General features: G+C 41.6%; 1 protein-coding gene across 7 annotated transcripts in view; it reads left to right on the top strand.

Moving 5' to 3' along the window:
• GHRHR (growth hormone releasing hormone receptor) overlaps nt 1-14,734 on the top strand; it is a 58,342-nt gene extending 43,608 nt beyond the window's left edge. For 5 of the 7 annotated variants that reach the window (XM_032764672.2, XM_032764674.2, XM_032764675.2 and 2 more), the window contains 8 exons: nt 481-613; nt 766-919; nt 1,925-1,985; nt 3,769-3,838; nt 5,302-5,393; nt 5,857-5,986; nt 7,150-7,191; nt 13,757-14,734. In XM_032764672.2, coding sequence (XP_032620563.1) covers nt 481-613; nt 766-919; nt 1,925-1,985; nt 3,769-3,838; nt 5,302-5,393; nt 5,857-5,986; nt 7,150-7,191; nt 13,757-13,882 — 808 coding nt within the window. In that variant the 3' untranslated portion in view covers nt 13,883-14,734. Of the gene's footprint in view, nt 1-480; nt 614-765; nt 920-1,924; nt 1,986-3,768; nt 3,839-5,301; nt 5,394-5,856; nt 5,987-7,149; nt 7,192-10,560 lie in introns of all 7 variants that reach the window. The other 2 variants (XM_075062170.1, XM_032764676.2) reach the window with 2 other exon arrangements.
• The last annotated feature ends 6,605 nt before the right edge of the window (nt 14,735-21,339 follow it).

Here is a 21,339-nt window from a genome sequence, read left to right as displayed (position 1 = left end):
GTCCCGGGGCCCGCAGAGGCCCCCATGAGAATATAGTATTCTATAGTATTACAACTTTTTTTTTATGGAAGGGGCCCCCAAAATTGCTTTACTCCAGACCCCCGAATCCTCGGGGCAGCCCTGTTGCTGAGTATTCCCAACTCCTTCTGAAGATGCTGAGCTGCAGCTGCATATTACCTCTGCAAATCAGTCTCTAAATATAATCACTGTCCCATTTGCTGAGAAAGCTATCTAGATACTCATGGGTCTCTCTGCACCACTCCCTGTTGCTTGGGAGCTGTGCGAGCACAGTCAGTGTTACATCAGAGAAGGTTATTTCTCAAATTCAGAGTCCATTCAGCCATTGAGTTCAATGTGAGCAGAGGTAGGCCACATCGGAGCACTTTTGACATCCCCACTCTAAGGAAACCCATTCACGTGAAAGATGAGTTACCCAACTCCCACCACTTCATTTTGCTGGCCTTCCTTCTTTTCCTCCAGGAGACTCCGCTGCCCCAGAAATTATATCCACATCCAGCTCTTTCTCACCTTCATCTTGAAAACTATTGCCATTTTCATTAAGGATGCGGTCCTCTTCCAGAAGGACGATATTGACCATTGCAGCTTCTCTACAGTAAGCATTTGAAAAGGAGATTATGGTGGCATTTGATATCTTTGTATATCATTAATGTACTGGTTAATACTTTGCCACTGCTTGTGCTTGTATGTGACATTGTGGTACCCATAATATCTGTATAATGAAATTTTGCTTTCCCTGCTCTTTAGACTGAATGCAAGATAACAGTGGCTTTCTGTCACTATTTTATGATGACTAATTTCATGTGGCTGCTGGTAGAGGCGCTTTACCTGAACTGTCTGCTCTTATCATCCTTTCCTCATGGAAGACGCTATTTTTGGTGGCTTGTTCTGTTTGGATGGGGTAAGTGAGGGCTGAGATGGGACTAGAAAAGTTCAGATTATGTTTCAGGGCTTGATCCATCACCCACTGGGGTCAATGGAAACATCCTGATGCCAAAGTAAATGCCCATATACTATCAAATGGATGAACCTCAAAGGGTTCTATGGTTTGGATGGTTGTATGAAACCTGTAGAATTTGCAGACTGTATGAGGACACTGGGGATGCACCATCTCTTGGCCTGGATACAGCACTGGGAGCCAGGAATCCCTGATATTTAATTCTGGCTCTGCCAGTATCTACCTGTGTGGCCTTGAGCAAGTCACATTAATCTCAGAGTAGTAGCCGTGTTAGTCTGCATCAGCGAAAAGATAGTCTCTAAGGTGCCACAAGTACTCCTCGTTCTTTTCACATTAATCTGCATGCCTTGATTTCTCTATCAGTGAAATATGGATAGTAAAACGAATCTCTGTCTAATCTGTACCATGCCCATCAGCGTTACCTTACAGGAGCACTATGATAATTTACTGAGTGATGTTTATAAAGAGTTTAGAGGGATTATTGAAATGGCTAAATGCCACTCCTCAGCACTTTGCTATGCCAAAACCACCACTCTTTACCTAAAACTGGAGGTGGAAGTTGCAACCTGATCTTAGGAATTGTAGCTGAGACAACTAGTCACCTGATTAAGGATTTCTCATACGAGCAATAGTTTACAGGGACAGGTCCATCCTGGAGTTATTGTATTGTTTTCATATTCACTTATCCATCCTGTGCAAACATTAACTGGTCAATGACATAGTGCATTGGGAGATTTCCCATTATATTTATGCAGCTCACCATAACCTCATTAGGTTAAAATGCAATTCTTGTTAGACATAATGGTCATTGCACAGGGCATTTTCTATGGTCAGTAAATGTGTCTCATACTATCCTGGTTGGGTTACAATAGACAGGATGGAAACTGAATTTGGAATAATTAATGAAATCAGAAAAAAAAATCAATGTGTATTAAATTGTTTCTACAGGTTTCCCAACATTTTTCACCGTAGTGTGGATATTAGCAAAGCTATATTTTGAAGACACCGCGTAAGTTGAAGTTTCATACGTTGCTGCATTTTTGATGTTATGATTGGTCCCAGTCCTTCACTTTTCTCTGTGCCAGTGTGAAGCTCTATTGAAATCAATGTCTTGCATCTTTACATCCATTTTGCATAAGTGTGAATGGTTTCATAAGTGCATGGCAGTGAGGATCATGCCCTTAACCCTTCCTTTTTAAAAAATAATGATGAGCACAAAGAAAAAAATTAAATGGAAAATATATGTGGGTGAAATCCTTCCCCCATTGAAGTCCATGGGAGTTTTGCTGCTGAGTTCAGTGGAACCAGAATTTTGCTTTGTATTTTTTTTTCCCGGTCTGGTAAAAGGATTAAGAGATTTATTTCAAACGGTCCAAAACAAATGTACCTCTTGCACTGAGACTATGAAAACATTGAGGCTAAAGGAAGAATTTTTTAAGAAGTGATTGAAAATATGTTTGCAAGGGGGTGGAGTTACAGCTTTCACTATATCACTTGCTTTTGCAAACATTATAATCAGAAACTTGAAGTGTTATGCTTCAGAGAAATCAAGGGATTCAGATGAAATAATGATAACTATGGAGCAGAGCTACAGTGGTGTCGGATATCATCAGAAGCCTGAGATACTTACATAGCCTTATAAAATGAAGCTATTATTTATAGCGATCGGGGTCACTAATGTGATCAGAGATTGGCTGCGTATGAGTTCATTCAGTGTGCTGTCCCAGCTCTGCGCAGATAGCGGAGCTAGCAGACCTTAATTAAACTGCTCAATCAATCCACAGACTCGGTTTTTAGCAAAGGTGCCCAACCAGGTTTATTGTAGATGAAGCACAGTACTAGCACCCGGCAGACTTTACAGGGATACTAAGACATGTATGCCCCGACAATGGACACAGCTTAGTTAGCGGCGGGACTTTCCACTGCTCCGTAGGCTGGCCAAAAATACTCCCTTTAAAATACACCTTTTATACCCCAATACAAACAAGTTAGTTACTACCCCTTAACGTTGCAAGTTATTACCCATCCTTTTGTACATGTTGGTTCAATTAAAACACTTTTATTATGTACTATCATTTTGACCTTATTTTTTAGGAGGGGTTAGTGTGTTCCTGTTATTTTTGGGGAATGTTTTTGTACCATCCTTAATATCGGAATGTTGGGGTGGCGCTTAATATCGAAATGTGTTTGCATAAGCGCACATAACTAGCACTTCTTTAGAATGTGTATTTCTGGAATATCAACCCTGTTTTTGCCAAATTCTGTGAGTAGGGTTTGCCTCTTACTCACAAGCTGACTTTGCTTCATATCAGCAAAGGTTTAACCACTACTTTAGTTCAGGCCTCAGGCCTCATACCAGACCTCTAACACAAAGGCTTCTGTTTCAGACTTTCTTCCTGCTACAAAGACAATGTCCCATAGTTCAAAAAGAGATTTTCCAAACAGCAATAATGTTTTTGATTTGGCTTTCAGCAACAGCCCTTATAACCTGCTGTCATTCCTATTTTCAACCACGAAGCAATAGATTTCTGGCTATCACTTGCTACATAAGGGTTGCAATAGACAGTTTCCATCCTGTCTATTGCAACCCAACCAGGATAGTATGAGTAGGATAATATTTATGGAACCAAGACTCTACAAAGCCAAATTGCAGGGATTTGGATGGCTCCATTCCATCTTAAAATGAGGTAACAGGTACTCATAATTCTGTTGACCCTAATCTGTGGTTTCTCCATGTAATCATATTCCAATGACCATGTATATCTATGTTAATTTAAGTTCTACTTTTCCAGATGCTGGGATATTAACCAGGGCTCGCCTTACTGGTGGCTAATCAAAGGACCTATCATCATTTCTGTTGGGGTATGTGTGATGTTTCTCATTTTGGAAACGTGAATGGACAACTAAGTGATTATGGGGGTGGGAAATGGCTTAAAGCTTGAATACTAATACTTGACCTACTGCTTCTGAATAGAAGCAGAAACTGTAGCATTAATCCACTAAAGGGATTATCCCATTGGACTAAAAATGATTGCTGCTGAATCTCAGAGAAAACACTTCTCCCTAAATTTTCAAAGACTTGTCATTCCCACTGAAGTGACTGGGAGTAGCTGGGTGGCTAACACTCCCTGAAGCACTTTGAAAATGCAAGGTTTGAACTTGGAGTCCAGATCTAGCAAAGCATTTAAGCACTCATTTAAGGAGAAGCACAGGGATAGACCTACTAAGTTTTGTTTCCAGTCTAAGCTGACAATAGAAATAATGGCCCTGGATCTGTGCATTTACTGGGGATTCATAATTGGTTAGGGTTAATGGGTCAGGATGCACAATTACTCACAACTGGTCATTAATCCCTAGGAAATATATAAAATAAACAGGTAATGTGTGCAGTGCACCAGGCTGCAATTAAAGCCACTGCATTTGTGTGACTTAATCGGATGGCAGCACTAGCTGCGTCTAAATAAGGGTTGTTGCAGGACAGAGTGCTACAAATACGGAATCCAAAAATGACAGATTGTTATCTGCTTTATTCTGCCGCGAGGCAGTTTTAAAATGCTCTACACCTCCACGGTTTTCGTTTCATTGCATTTGACTGACATTCCTGACTAGGTGTGAGTGCCCTACAGGCAAGCAAGGAATGTCTTTGTGTGCAAATTGCCTAATTAACTCATTATAGGTGACTAAAATGAAATTGCAATGTCTGGGGAGAGATGGGCATCATTAGACCAAAACAGCCATTCGCCATCACCTGAAAGACTGATGGATGCACATAATACATGGCGTGCAAGGACAAATTCCCTGCTAGTATAAAGTGGTCCAGCAATGTTGGTTTGAATGATGCTGTGACAAATTACACCAGCAGACAATTTGACTGGTCAGCTCTAAAGGTATCAGACAGAGTTCGGTGCAACAACTATAATTGTCTCAAACCAGAAAAATTAAGAGTGCTGCAAACTATAAAGAAATGATCGACAGTTGGGGACTGGTCGTGCTTTGAGCAGGGGGTTGGACTAGATGACCTCCTGAGGTCCCTTCCAACCCCGATAGTCTATGATTCTATGATTCTACTCCAGGGATTAACAAATACGGTTGCTTAATAGAGATGGTCTTCCAAAGAAGACAGCAGAATTATATGCAATATCCTTACAGATACTTTGCTGCTGTCTCTTTAAGATGGGAAGTTTCCTGGTAAGGTTGGTTTCTTGTACAACTCCCACTGTATCTGCAGTAACGGCTAGCAATTATGTAAGTCACAATATACTTTTCACAGGAATGTTTAGCAGTAAAAGGTAACAATCTTCTTTCTTCCAAAAAAATGGAAACAGGTCAACTTTATCCTTTTTATAAACATCATCAGAATCTTGCTGAAAAAGCTGGACCCAAGACAAATCAACTTCAATAATTCATGCCAGTACAGGTAATCCAGTGTCACACACATTGTGAGCAATGCTCCTGGCCATGATATTTTCCAAATGAAGCAGCTGAGTCCGAAATTAAAGGGCATGCCCAAGGTCACAGATAGAGTCATTTGCAGAGCCAGGGTTGGAACTCAGGGGCCTGACCCCAGTTCTGTTGTCAAGATCACTAGACCACGTATCTCTCTGAACAGCACTTTTATTCATTCTTATTCAAGCACTAAGAATACTGAATCACAGCAAAAAAAGGTTGGTTATGTGATACCTCCACTCCAGCCAGAACGACTGGAAATCTGTGCCCACCTTTGTTCTTATAAAAACCTGGCCCAGGAGACTTGAAAATATATATCTGGGTCTCTTTTTAACCTGTTGAGAATCGCTCGTTACTAGAGAATATCTAGTTGTCCTGTCCTAATGCTCTTCAGAAGAATGAATATATTGACCTCTTCTTATTTCCTGCCCCAGACGTCTCTCAAAATCTACGCTGCTTCTCATTCCGTTATTTGGGACACATTACATTGTCTTCAACTTCCTCCCTGAATACACCAACCTGGGAGTCCGGCTTTATTTAGAGCTCTGCATTGGATCTTTCCAGGTAAACTCGTTGAAGTATTGCTGCAGCGCACATGCTGCTCCAGGCTGCTCTGGTTTACACTGAGGGCTGTTTTGACTCCCTGCATTAGTCCAGGATCTGGGCAGCACAAAGGTGGCTGAAAGCCCCTCTCTTTGCCCCATCCCTTCCCCTGACATATGTCGCAAACCCTGCCCCAAGATGTCTAGTGGCTATACTCATTTGAAATGCAGCATTCCATTGGTCACTAACGATCCCACAACCTCTTCAGCTGCTGGAAATCAACAGAGACCTGTGAGCTGTGCAGATTTACATCAGCTGAGGATTGGACCCATGATGTTCACAAATTCCAGTCCAAATACTCTCATTCTTCCTGTCTAAACTCAGCCTGGGATTTCAGTCCCTACTCTGAATTTCAGTCTTTGGAGCTTTCAGTCATCATTAAATGATCTTGCAATGTAGGAAAAGATATTAAAAGGGCCAGACTCTCAGCTGGTGTAAACTGGCATAAAACAACTGACTTCAGTGGCACTGTGCAGATTTACACCAATGGAGAATTTACCCCAAAATGTTTCCTAAAACACTCTAGGGCTTGATTCTGCTCTGAGCTGTTGGACACCAGGCATAACTCTAGTGGTTTCACTGGAGTTTTTGTTTGGTGTAAAACCACTGTGTGTAAGATCAGAATCAGGCCTGCTGTGTATACTATTAATGCCATGCAGTGTGCTATAGAGATAAAGCTAGTGATCTGATATTTAGAGAAATTACAAAAAATAAAGCTAAGCAGTGACTGGAAGCAATACGATCCAGAACAAACACAGTTTCCCAGTGGAGTCCGGGGTGGTTTGGCTGATTTATACTTGCTGGGATCTGGCCCACAACATATTTGGAAGAACCGTAATTTTGACCACCATATTGCAGCTATAAGGCCAAATTCATTCTTGGTGGAGCTTCACTGGACCAGATCATCAGCTGGTGTAAACTGGTGCAGCTTCACTGATTTCAATGGAGTGATACTAGTTTACACCAGCTGAGGATCTGGCTGATTAACTGTCTAACTTGACAATTCAGTTTAGAATATTTTACGCTCATTCCAATGCATAGGATCAATGAGTATCATCACAGACTGATGTAGCTGAAGCAGCTTTTTAAAACTGTGCTATCACTTAACTGTTTTGCTTCTTTAGGGGTTTATTGTAGCCGTTCTGTACTGTTTCCTTAATCAAGAGGTAAGAGAACTACATTCTCTTTTTCATTATTGATTTAAATGAAAGCCATATAGAGTTAGTACCTAATTTCACAGTGGCAGGTGATCAAATGTCCTAGTTTAGCCGGGTTGCCTAGTAACACGAGAGTTAATGCTGCTGAAAATCTTTTTAATCTATCTTCATGAGAATGAAGCCACCTAGTGGGCAGAAACCTTGTTGCTATTTTGTCCTGAATTTAATGGAAAATTATTACCATCTCTGTTTTTTATTATTTATACTGTTATAGGCTCAGTAATGAACCAACACATGGATGTGCTGGTGACCTACAAACATAGAATAAAAAGAAGGTCCATATCCCAAGGAGCCAACAGATTTTTATTAAGTTGGAAATAATGACAACTTTAGAGTGATTGTTTTACAAAAGGTAGATCATGCCGGACTAACTTGATGTCTTTCTTTGAGAAGACAACCAAAGACAAAGAAACACAGTAGATCTAATCTACCTGGTTTTCAGTAAAGCATTTGATACATTTCCACACTGGAAATTATACATTAAATTAGGCAAGATGGGAATTAATACAAGAATCAAAATATGGATAAAGAACTAGTTAAAGGGGAGACTACAGTGGATCATGCAGAAAGGTGAACTGTCAGGCTGGAGTGGAGAAGCATTCTTGGGACCAATCTTAATTAACATTTTCATTAATGATCTTGCCACAAAAAAGTGGGAGTGTGCTAATAAAATTTGCAGGTGTCACAAAGTTGGAAGTTATTGCTAGTATGGAGAAGGACCAGACTATCATACGAGAAGATCTGGATAACCTTGAAAACTGAAGTAATAGGAACTGGATGAAATTTAATAGTGCAAAGTGCAAGATCAGGGAATTAGGGACTAACAAGAATTTTTGCTGTAAGCTGGGGATGCGTCAATTGAAAGTGACAGAGGAGAAAGACCTGGGTGTATTGGTTAATCACAGGGTGACTCTGAGCCATCAGTGTGATGCAACCCAGGAAAAGGCTATTGCAATCCTAAAATGCATCAGGTGAAGTATTTACAGTAGAGCTGGGGAAGTGTCATTACCATTGCACAAGGCACTGGTGAGATCCCATCTGGAATATTGTGCGCAATTCTAGTCTCCCATGTTTAAGAAAGATGAATTCAAACTGGAACGTGCAGAGATGGGCTACTAGAATGATCAGAAGAATGGAGAATTTACCTTATGAAAGGACACTTAAGGAGCTTGACTTGTTTAGCCTAGCCAGACAAAGACTGAGGAGTGATATGATTGCTTTCTATAAATACCAGAGAAGGAGAGGAGTCATTTACGTTGAGGGCTAATGTTGGCACAAGAACAAATGGGATATAAACTGGCCATCAACAAGTTTAGGTTTGAAATTAGAGGAAAGTTTCTAACGATCAGAGGCATGAAGTTCTGGAACAGCCTTCCAAGGGGAGCAGTGGGGGTAAAACACCTAACTGGCTTCAAGACTCAGCTTGATACATTTATGGAGGAGGTGGGTCAGATGAGGTTGCCCACAATGACATACAGCCATCCCCAGCTGCTACTAGCCAATATTTCCAACCGCTGGAGATCGGAGATAGGACATAAGAGGGGAGGGCTCTGAGTTATTACAGAGAATTCTTTCCCAGGTGTCTGGCTGGTAGGTCTTGCCCCCCATGTCCAAGGTCTAACTGATTTCCAGATTTGGGGTCAGGAAGGAATTTCCCCCCAGATCAGATTGACAGAGACCCTGGGGGGAGGTTCGCATTCTTCTGCAGTGTGGGAGATGGGTCACTTGCAGGTTTAAACTAGTGTATATGGTGGAGTCTGTAACTTGAAATCTTTGAGGACTTCAGTAACGCAGCCAGAGGCTATTGGTCTATTGCAGGAGCAGGTGGGTACAGTTCTGTGGCCTGCCATGTGCAGGAGGTCAGACTAGGTGATCATGATGATCCCTTATGACCTTAAAGTCTATGAGTCTATGATTGTCAAATATACATAATGTCTGGTACAGGTAGCTTTCGCTGTGTTCTCTAACCTTGACAACATTTCTTTAGTGTGATATATGTATTTCCATTCTTCATATGAAGCACCACATTTTACTGTTGCTCAGACATGCATTGTAATAGAATCATAGAATACCAGGGTTGGAAGGAACTTCAAGAGGCCATCTAGTCCATCCCCTACTTAAAGTAGGACCAGTCCCCAGACAGATTTTTGCCCCAGATCCCTAAATGGCCCCCTCAAGGATAGACCTCTCATCCCTGTAGATTTAGTAAGTCAGCGCTCAAACCACTGAGCTATCCCATCCCCAATATAGGAGTGTAATATAGGTGCTAAAAGAATCTGATATTTATGTCCTGGCTTCAGTCACATGACATGAGTTAATGTTACAAAGATCATATCCTGTCACATAACAAGGGTCAAAATCAACTGAATCTACTAAGAACGGCCATACTGGGTTAGACCAATGGTCCATCTAGCCCAGTATCCTGTCTTCCGACAGTGACCAATGCCAGATGCTTCAGAGGGAATGAACAGAACAGGGCAATTATTGAGTGATGCAGCCTCTGTTGTCCAGTCTCAGCTTCTAGCACTTAGATGCTTAGGACATCCAGAGCATGTGCTTGCATCCCTGATCACCTTGGCTAATAGCCTTTAATGGACCCTATCCTCCATGAATATATCTAATTCTTTTTCAAACCCAGCTATAGTTTTGGCCTTCACAACATCTCATGGCAACTAGTTTCACAGGTTGACTATGCAGCGTGTGCAGTAAGACTTCATTTTGTTTGTTTAAACCTGTTGCCTGATAAGTTCATTGGGTGACCCCTGGTTCATGTGTTATTTGAAGGGGTAAATAACACTTTGTCATTCACCATCTCCACACCATTCATGATTTTATAAATCTCTATCATACCAGTTTTTCCAGATCATCACTGATTACTACTGTTAGTTATTAGTTGTATAGTGATTTAGTGCCAATAAAGATTAGAGCCCAATTGTGCTATAATTATAGAGTAAAAGACAGTCACTCTCCAAAGAGCTCATAATTGAAATAGACATGACAGACATAGGGCAGGAGCCTGGAATATAATGTACAAACAGAAAGATCAGGGTGAGTGGTCAGCAAATGGCACATTAATGCCAAAATTGTTTTCCAAACATTCTTTGCGTGGGGCTTTAGCTATTGGGGGATAAGGTAAATGTGGAAAAATAAAGGGAAGGATGGGGGAATAGATGGGAGGGGAGGGGTGGAGAGAAGGAAGGCGTAAAGAATGGTGGATGGGAGGAGTGAAGAGATTGTTAGGGAATGGGTGGGTGAGTGCAAACAGATAACCACTGTAGGGAAGAAAATGACAGATAACAGCCAGATGACATCATCCAGGTCTGCCAGTCCCTGCTGCAGCATCTGCTAAGGCTGCTTCTATGTCTGCTCCTGGCTGACTGACAAGAAGCCCAGAAAGCAGTAATGGAGCCAGTCCAGAACTCTGATCTGGAATCCCTTACAACACTGGGAAAGTTTGTATCAGAGCCAAACTTAGCGGCTTTGATACCGCTATGACATGGAGAACCCAACACATCTCTAGGTAAGTTGCTTCAAAGGTTAATTACCCTCATTGTTAAAAAAAAAGTTGCGCCTCAGTTCTAGGCTTAATTTGTCTAGCTTCAGCTTCCAGCTATTTCATCTCATTGTTTTTTCTGCTAGATTAAACTACACTGTTAAAGATCTCTTCCCCATGTAGGTACATGGAGACAGTGATCAAGCCACTTCTTAACCATATCTTGAATAAATGAAATAGATTGAGCTCCTTAAATCTCTCACTCTAAGCCAGTGGTGGGCAACCTGCGGCCTGTAGGTTGCATGCAGCCCATCAAGGTAATCTGATTGTGGGCTGTGAGACATTTTGCTGATGTTGACTGTCTGCAGGCATGGCTCCTTGCAGCTCCCAGTGGCTGTGGTTCGCTGTTCCCGGCCAATGGGAGCTGCAGGAAACAGCGTGGCCTGCAGGGATGTGCATGCCCCTGCTTCCCGCAGCTCCCATTGGCCAGGAATGGTGAACCGCGGCTGCGGGGGATGAGGAGTGTGCCTGTGAATGGTCAGTGTCAGCAAAATGTCTCAGAGCCCGCAGTCATATTACCCTGATGAGCCTCATTCGGCCCACAGGCCGCAGGTTGCCCACCACTGCTCTAAGCCATATTTTCCCGATCTCAGATCATTCTCGTAGCTCTTTTCTGAACCCTTTCCAATATTTCAACATCCTTTTTGAAATGTAGGCACCAGAACAGGACACAGGATTCCAGTGATGGAATCTTCCTAGCTCCTATGAGGCAGAGAAAGGTGCCTGCTCTGTGGGAGCTGAAGATGAGAAAGAGAAACAAGCAAGAGCAACTTACACACGCACACCAAGACGTGCCCCTCATCCCCAGCACAAGCTCTGAACATTGCACAGTAGGAACTTCTTAAGTGGCACACCCCTGTGGAAATAGTTGTGTGTTAAGCCACTATTCTGGTCATCAGAAGCTCAGAGGAACACACCATGTTGGGAGACATAGGCAGTTATTTCATGGATAGTTTTAAAATATTTTAATTAAAATGGTCTGGCAGTAAAAGCAACTAGTTCCGCAAACATGACAGAGGAGTCAGAAGTCAAAAAAGAATGGCACGCCAGTGACTATGTACCAGCGGATATCGGTTCTCACATAAGCCTTGTTGATATTAGATTTTTAATACTAGATTTCTACCACCGACTGAGCTCCAAAAGAGGTAGTAATGGTGGGAGCGTTTGGGTTAAACCACCTTAGACTGCTGGCATTTTTAACCAGGGTTTCCTCTAGCACTGTTCTTAGTATTATGAGAGAGGCAATGAGAGTCAATAGATAGCACCCTAGGCTGGGATAATGGAGAGCTGGGTTCTGTTCCCAGCTTGGCCTGCTAGGTGACCTTGGGCAAGTCACATCACTGCTTGGTGCCTCAGTTTCCCTATCTGTAGAATGGGGTTAATGATATTGACATTCCATAATAAGTTTCTTAAGATCTACTCATAAAAAGCACTATGTAAGTACTAGAGATTATTTTTATTGCATGACTCACTGGTTGAAATGCCAGCAGGCCATCTATATTAGCCTTCTACTGTTCCTGGCATCAGAACTGGAGCTAGGTCTGGAAAATTTAAGGAAAATATTAGTGTAGACTAGGGTGACCAGATAGCAAGTGTGAAAAATCAGGACAGGAGGTGGGAGGTAATAGGAGCCTACATATGAAAAAGACTCAAAAATCAGGACTTTCCCTATAAAATCAGGATATCTGGCCACCCTAGTGTAAACACAGCTATATGTGTTGTGTGCAATTCACATTATAGTATGATTCTCTGTCGCTCCCTAGTGGGTGACCTTTATAAGTCTGATACTGGCTTTGAGTTAACAGATCCGGGTCATGCAGTAGGTTTGAACTAGGTGTTCATTTTAAATGGAAGAGATGTGCCTTTTATTCATTGGTTAGATACTGTGCACAGAATCAAAAGCAATTGTCACACTCAAATGAGTATGCTATCAATTTATTAGAAACACGAGCTAGTGGTCTGAACATGGAACTAGGAGCCATGATGCCTGAGTTTTAATCCCATCTCTGTCCATCTAGGTGTTTATTATTATGTATTATTTCATAACCGTTCCTGCAAGCCCTAAAGCTGATTTCTAGGTCCTGTACAAACACTATAGATGTGATCCCTGTCACAAAGGCTTTGAAATGTGTGGCTGACATTTTTCACACTGATCTACTGTCTGACCTAGGGCAAGTCACTTTGGTCATCTTCTCAGAGGTATTTATGCACCTAACTACCATTAAAATCAATCAGAGTTAGTCACCTAAATATCTTTAAAATCTGGGCCTTTACCTCTTTGGAACAAAGAGATAATAATATTTAACTTATCTAACCCTCTCCCTCCTAGAAATGCTGTTAATTTTTTAACTTTGTATGATGCTTAGATGGTATTATGCATGCTACAAAAGGTCTGATGCTGCAAAAGGTATTATTATGAATTAGGTTATCACTTATTATATAACTACTGGTTGCAATGGCCTATTTTTATAGTTCCAACTGCAAGACCAAATTTTCGGTAATACTTTAATTGCATTATGAGAAGACATTTATTTTAGAAATGCAGTTATGAAAATTCAGAGCGGCTTCAAACTCATTTAAAAATTGCACTTAATTTTTTTCTTAAAATCTGAAAATGTTAAAAAAGTCACACATTTAAAAACAATTCTTCAGTTTTTTAAATTAAAAATGTTGACATTTCGACATTTAAAAAAATGTTTTCTAGCTCTGTAGTTGGTTGGAAAATATGCAGCAAAATCACACTGAGGTTTTTTCCATTTTGTATTTTGAAATGTCATTAAAATTGTCACATTTGAAAAATGTTGACTAGTTCTCATGACAAACATTCCCTAGTGGGTCTATAATGTATGTACTCAAGTTGAGTACCATGACGTACCTGTCCAAGCTTTCTCTGGCCGGGCTCATTTGGCATAGAGATGAAATCAACCTAACGGACCACTAACATCTTCTTTCCCTTTTCAGGTGCAAGCGGAAATTGGCCGAAGATGGCATGGGAAGAGCTATGGACTTATGCCAGTGTGGAGAAAGAGGACTAGGTGGACCATGCCATCTAGTTCTGGGATAAAAATGACTACCTCTGTGTGTTAGGGACAGCTGCTGGACTGGGAGCAATGGTGTTTAAGAACCCAGATATGATCAAGGAAACTGAATTTAAATCATCTGACTGTAACTTAAAATGCCTGAGTGAATTAGAGAAGACTAATCCAGTTCTGTCTAGTTCCATAGAAATTCCTCACACCAGACCTCTACAGAAGTTACAAGCATTACAGCATCAGATCAAACACCGAATGGCTTATATAATCCTTTTCATGTATATCATATGCAGCACAGCAACAGACACATAACAGCAACAACCTCCTCTTCTTTTGTCCAGCTTCTGGACTATTTTTCTTGGTAGCTTACAGGTGAAACTTTCTGAGAATTAAGGAGTAGGAAACTGAGTTGTTGGAGGAAGATGATTCCATGAGGGTGGCGTTTTATGAAAAATTGGGCTGAGTAACTAAAATGAGCAGAAACATCAAGAAGTCCTTGTGGCAACCTTAGAGACTAACACATTTATTTGGGCATGAGCTCTCATGGGCTAAAACTTATGCCCAAATAAATGTGTTAGTCTCCAATGTGCCACAAGGACTCGTTGTTTTTGCTGATACAGACTAACACAGCTACCCCTCTGAAACAAGCCGGGAAACCAATGAAGAATGAGAATAGGATCAGCAAAGTATTAATAAATTTTAGCTTGAGAAGGAAAGGCAATGAGAATAATAGAAAAACCAGTGAGTAAGAAAGTGGGAGATGTTTGAGACAGAGAAAAGGAGGAAATGAATGGGAAGAGACTAGAGATGGTCAGGAAATTATTGTTTTTCCCTGTGAAAATTTTTGACAAACATAAAAGAAATGTTCACTTGCCAAAAATTTTATTCTTGATTTTTCAGGCTGTCATCAAACAAAAATGTGAATCTCTTTTGCAAAGATTTCTGGTTTTTTGGGAAAACCATTCTCCATCAAAAGCAAAAACAAAAAAGATTTCAATGGAAAATGTTCACCCACTTCTAGAAGAGAGTAGAGTAACGCATGACACAAGAGTTGGCTCTCCCCAATTAGTACATGCAAATAATAGCAAGAATGCAGATTTCTCCACAATAGTGTCTGCTCTGAGAGGACCATATTACCTTAAAGACTGTGGGCCAGATCCTCATAGGTACTTAGGCTCCCAGTGGAAGCTAGGAACTTAAATACCTTTCAGGATCTGGGCTATGTGTCTGTTCTAATGTCCTTGAGCCCTTGAAATAGCAGGGACATAGGAATTGTGGCGCTCAGTATCAACTACAAAAGGGCCAGGTGACTCAAGTGCTCTCTTAAAGAGCTTTGGCTGGTTTTGCTCGCCTTTGTCGTCATACTCATTTAGGAGCTTGGGAATCAAAGTGCATTCCTTTGTCCTTTTCATTGAGCTTTCCCAAATGGGTGCTGGAGTCTGGGAAGAGAGAGATTGTTATCAGTGAACTTTTCTAATAGGAACAGCAAGTTCCAGAAAGTGGGGCGGATATACTTTAGTGAAAAATGAGGTCTGAGAGGTCAGTCAGCATCCAGTCAGTACCTTTGGGCATTCTGCTGGGCTTTAGTCTCAGCAGTTTAAACAACAAAAAATATGGAGTGGCCTCCCCCTTTGTTGTGTGGTAGCCCGATACAGGTAATTAAATGGGATGGGTTGATCATCCATGCACAGATCTTCCCCCTCCCTTGTGGAAGGAGGGGTCAGCCTCTTTGCCACTGGTCCCCACAACCCTTCCTGTAACCCACAGGCCGGCCTTCTGCACTAGGGATGGGGATGGAGACTGAGGATGCACAATTCCCAGCTGTGCAGTGACTCCCAGGAAAATATAACACGTTGGTGCTCTGCAATATCTCTTACACAGAGCTATTGGACCTTATCTGAAAAGGACATAGCAGATTTATAACACGGCACATTAATACATGGCCTTAATGAGTCCAAGTATTTGTGTTTGTGTACCAGCCTCCATTATGGGGCTGAATCCAAAGGCAAGTGACGTCAATGGCACTTCTCCAATTGACTTCAACGGCCTTTGGCTCAAGCCTTATGCCACTAAGGTTTGGCTGTGCTAAAGCAGCCTGATAAGAATCAACATAATGAAGGCTAACACAAGCAGGTGGTGAAGGAATCATTATTTTCAGAAAAGGAGTGTATCATTCTCCTCATCTCTGCCCCAATAATGGTTCTTTGGTTTGAGCAAGGCTCTTCCATATTCTAGACTGCCCTCACTTTTCAGTCCACTGTATTCTCTCTGTGATGCAGCGCATGACTGTGGTACCAGGATAAACGTCCAAATTCACTTTTTTTGAGTAAATGTGGAAAAGCTTCAGACCACAGGCCAACCTCTGTGGGTGGGTAGGAAGAAACTTTCCCTCAGGTCAGTTTATCTTATCACCGACTTCTGCAGGGCTTCTTGTATTTTCCTCTGAAGTATCTATCACTGACCATTGTTGAAGCTACAGTACTGGACTGGATTGATCACTAGGTTGATCTGGTATGGCAATTCCTGTGTTTGCGTTTTCTCTCCACATGGCTTTGTTTTCAGACAAAAACACTCACAGGTGAGAAATTGAATGTTCAACGCTTTGCATGCAACACCAGCCATTTCATGAGAACTAATGATATGTAATATATCTGCGCCACAAAAAACCTGCAAATAAAAGTGCCATTTTTTTCTCTCATTTCAAGAATTTCTCTGTGAGTCTCATTTTGGCACATAACTGTTAGCAGGCACAAAAGACAATGAACTTGCTCAAGAGAAGCAGATATTTTCTTGCTGCAGTTTCCTCCTTTAAATGTCAGTAATTGAACTATTTCTTTGGATTCTGTGGCATGAATTTTCTCCATCTCTTTGAGGTAATTTGTTAATAGACTAGCAGAGAATTCCCTGAGTCTGTACTTGCTTAACAAAAGAGCTGTGCTACTAACCCAATATGCTTTAATTGTAAATTTAGTATCTGTTATAACACAGACAACCATGACATATCACAAGGTTCGCCAATATAATCTTGATTAAAAGGTGTTACCTAGAATAAGAAATTAAACTATTTTTACGTTTGCATTTTTACATTTCTTACTGTCATGGTACAATTCCCCACTCTGAACCTTAGCGTCCAAAAGATGGGGTACCAGCATGAATTCCTCTCAGCTTAATCACCAGCTTAGAACCTGTAGAGCTGCCACCAACCAGGAATTCCAGTGCCTGGTACACTCTGGTCCCCCCAAAACCTTTCCTGGGGACCCCCAAGACCCAGACCCTCTGGATCTTAACCCAAGGAAAGTAAACCCTTTCCCCCACCATTGCTTCTCCCAGGCTTCCTCTCTTTGGGTTACTCTGGAAGATTACTGTGATTCAAACTCCTTGAATCACAAAACAGAGAGGAAAATTCATCTTCCTCCCTCCTTCTCTCTCCCTCTCCCAGACTCTCCCTGAGAGAGACAGTAATCCTAACACAGAGAGAAATTAGCCTCTCTCTCTCCACAAATTCCCTGATGAATCCAGACCCAGTCCCCTGGGTCTCACCAGAATAAAAAAACTATCAGGTTCTTAAACAAGAAAACCTTTTAATTAAAGAGAGAAAAACAGTAAAAATTATCTTTGTAAATTTAAAATGGAATAGGTACAGGGTTTTTCCAGCCTACGTGTTCAAGTACAAATTAAAATCCTTCAGGCAAAAATACAAATTTGAACCTCCTTTTCAGCAAATACACAATTAACTCTTCCACCAAATGCACATTTGCAAAAAAAGAAACAAACATAAGCCTAACTCCACTTATCTATTAAGTACTCATTCTTTTAACTAAACGCCTGTAGAGGGAGATTACCTTGTTGCAAGACTGGTCCCTCTGAGCCCCCAGAGTGAACAACAACCAAAAACTAACTGCACACACAGAAACTTCCCTCCCTCAAGTTTTGAAAGTATCCTGTCTCCTGATTGGTTCTCTGGTCAGGTGACAGCCAGGCTTACTGAACTTGTTAACCCTTTACAGTCAAAGAGATACAAAGTACTTGTGTGCTCTTAACTTTTCTTATCTGTTTATGACACTTACATTTTACAATTTTTACTTTTTTGGAAAGGGAGTGAGATTTACAGTGAATTCAGATAGTCCTGAGCTGGCCTTACATTAAGAGCTTTCCAACAAATGTATGCTTACTATACCACCCAGTTATGTTCTTTCAGGTTCTTGGCTTTGATATGCAGTCAAAAATTGTATGAAAAGTGAAAGGAGTTGGAACTCCTTCAGGCAATTATACCAACCACAACTGTTTACTCATTGTGGCTCAAAATGGAGCTACACCAATATAAAACTGGACTAGAGCAGTGGCAAATCAGACCCAGTAAGTCTAACCTTTTACACTCTTATTTGTGTTTCTCATGGGTGGGGGGTGGGGAGAACTCTTAAAAAACATATTCTGACTTTCTACAGCCAGAGCACCTAGAGCTGTGATCCAATGAAATCTCACAAGCTTTTTTCTGCTTTTCAAGGCTTCTGTAAGAAATGGTGTCATCATACTGTCGGTTACACGCATATCTCTCCGTCAGTACAAAATCAACAATCTAGCAACTTTCTGTGACACTCACTGGTTGTGGGAGATCTATTGAAACTGTAAGCTCTTGGGTCAAGGACTTTATTTTCTTATCTTCATAGATTTCTGTCATGTTCCTAGCTATATAGACAAATAACAATACTAATAATTAATAATAAATAGCAGCTTTGGGAGCACTGCGTAGCTGAAGACCCCATCGTCAAATTAATAGCTGAGACTAAATGTTCTATTGTAGCACGTTGAATCTGTGTTCAATGCATTGAATTATTCATCCAGGCAGCACTTTCTCTTGTTCTCTTGTCTATTATTCTGCCCTCAGACTTTTGTGTCCTCTTTGGTCATTTAGGCAGCACCATTGGTTTTGCTATCTATCTGTATTCGGGTTTCTATTGCTGCCCAGCACCACAGTATGTGAGCACCTTCCTTGTCAGAGCAATTGCAAAGTCTCTAGTGCTGAGCTTATTTATTTTATTATGAATGTGGCAGAACCAGCACAGAGGCAAAGGTAACAAAAACAAACCAACAAAAAAGTGAGGTTACAGTGTAACGCTGACAGACCCTGGCTGTCAGAACTGAACCAGGGCCTTTGGAGCTTATTGCATGAGTCTCTACCACATGAGCTAAAAGCCAACTGCCGGTTAGCTAAGGCTGTAGAGCAGACTCATTTATCTCTCTCTCTGTGATCGCCATGCTACTAGCGGGGACAGAACACCACACCCAGGAGGTGTGTGGGTTACATATTTCCCCTAGCTGAGGATGCACGTCCTGAGCTTCAGAGACTTCCCAGTTGAAATCCTGGACGAGCCCCCACTTGCAACACTGACAGATGATGGTCGTTGGCAGGCGAGGTCAAACTGGGGAACCTCTGGAGCTAAATGCATTAGCCACTACTGCGTTTGCTAAAAGCCACAAGCTCCTTAACTAAATCTGTAGCAGACTTATTAATCTCTCTCTCTAAGTGGTCTTGGTGCCACTAGACAGGACAGAGCACCACACCCAGAAGGTATGTGGGTTAAAACAGCATTACACTGCTTTGTAGACTTTAAGGCCAGAATTTCATTATATCATCTAATCTGATCTTCTGCATATCACAGGCCATTAAATTTTACTCCTTTACCTGCTACATAGAGCCAATAACTTGGGTTAGACTAAACTGTTGCTGTCTTCAGGAGACTAAAGTGCTGTGAGCCAGAGGCAGGGAACAGGAGAAACCAAGGTGCCTCCAATGGCCAAGGCCCCTGCAATGGCATGGAACTAATTAGTGAAATATGCCCAGATGATCCTATCAGGTGAACTGTACTCCATGGTGCAGAGCAATGTGAGCCTCCTCCTCCCCCTCCTCAATCCCTGCTGCTCTCAGCTGGGGGAAAATCCCTTCCTAACCCCAAATCTGACAGTCAGTTTGACCTTGAGCATGTGAGCGAGACACCAGCCAGGCATCTAAGAAAGGGGATTCTTTATAACACCTCAGTGCATTGGTCCACCCCATCCAGTGTCCCATCTCCAGCTGTGGCTAACCTCTGATGCATCAGAGGAAGGTGAAAAATATATGAGGGCTCAAAGTACAGCTGATCAATTGAGCATCGCGGGGGGTGGAGTGGGGAATCTTTCCTGACCCCTGCAGGTGACCGGTTAAAACTCTAAAGTGTGGAATTTGATTATAATCATGTGAGTAAAGGTGCAGCCTCCTGTTGTTTTATCCAACATATAGACAGGGTCAGCACTATCTCACCCAGTGAAGCCCCCATATGTTTGTAGGGGATGGGTGCCACAGAGTATAGCTTTTCAGTGGTTCTGCCTCTCCCTTAACAGCCACCTCTCTTCCATGACTACCGTGCAACAAATACATGGCGTTTCCTCTGACATACTTCTGTGGGGTCAGAAGTATATTGGTTTGGGCACTCTCCCTACAGTAGGCAAAAGAATAGGCATTCCACTCTTTACATCCCCTTCAAATAAAATAGAGATGGGCCCACACCACAAGTACTTAAGGAATTTTTGGTTAATTTTCTTATGAGTCCATTAGTAAAATTTGGATGTGACACTGGGTTCAGACTTTAGACTCCCCCAATGTTTGAGTGTCTGGGTCACTGAATGTTGATTGTAGCGATCTCTATTTTAAAAACAACAACAACAACAAAACCCAGAAACTCCTGCATTTCTAAATTAGGTAGATTACAAGAAAGGACCATCTCAGCCAAACACAGTAGCCAGACACATGCATCTGACAAAGTGGGTATTCACCCACAAAAGCTCATGCTCCAATACGTCTTTTAGTGTGTAAGGTGCCACAGGACTCTTTGCTGCTTTTACAGTAGCCATTGGTATCCTTAACTCTGAAGCAAGAGTCCTGTGTCACCTTAAAGACTAACAGATGTATTGGAGCATAAGCTTTCGTGGGTGAATACCCACTTTGTTGGATGCATGATGCGTCTGATGAAGCGGGTATTCACCCACGGAAGCTTATGCTCCAATACATCTGTTAGTCTTTAAGGCGCCACAGGACTCTCTGTTGCTTTTTACAGATCCAGACTAACATGGCTACCCCTCTGATACTTAACTCTGAAGACATTATTCCCTGGTTATCAGAGAGTTTTCTGAAAATGGAAACTGAAAGAGATCGGGCAAGCAGAATCTACATCTGCTTTGACTGAGTCAATTTTATCTTCATACGGCATACCCATCCCAAGCTGTGCTCACAGCGTGTCAGACTAAGAGGCTAATATGATGTCCTCAAGATCAATGACTGCATAATTACTCCACGTGCATAATGCTTTTAATCAAAACTATAAACCAATATAAATGATCTTTCCCCAGAGTCCCAGTCCTGTTTGTTTGATGAATATGATCTCATAAAAGCTTCTGAAAAATTATAGTATCAGAAGGGTAGCCATGTTAGGCTTGGTCTGTAAAAGCAGCAGAGAATCCTGTGGCACCTTATAGACT

Source organism: Chelonoidis abingdonii, chromosome 2 (assembly GCF_003597395.2).
Source record: "Chelonoidis abingdonii isolate Lonesome George chromosome 2, CheloAbing_2.0, whole genome shotgun sequence".
Classification (NCBI taxonomy): domain Eukaryota; kingdom Metazoa; phylum Chordata; order Testudines; family Testudinidae; genus Chelonoidis; species Chelonoidis abingdonii.
This window is presented reverse-complemented; position numbering and strand designations above follow the sequence as displayed.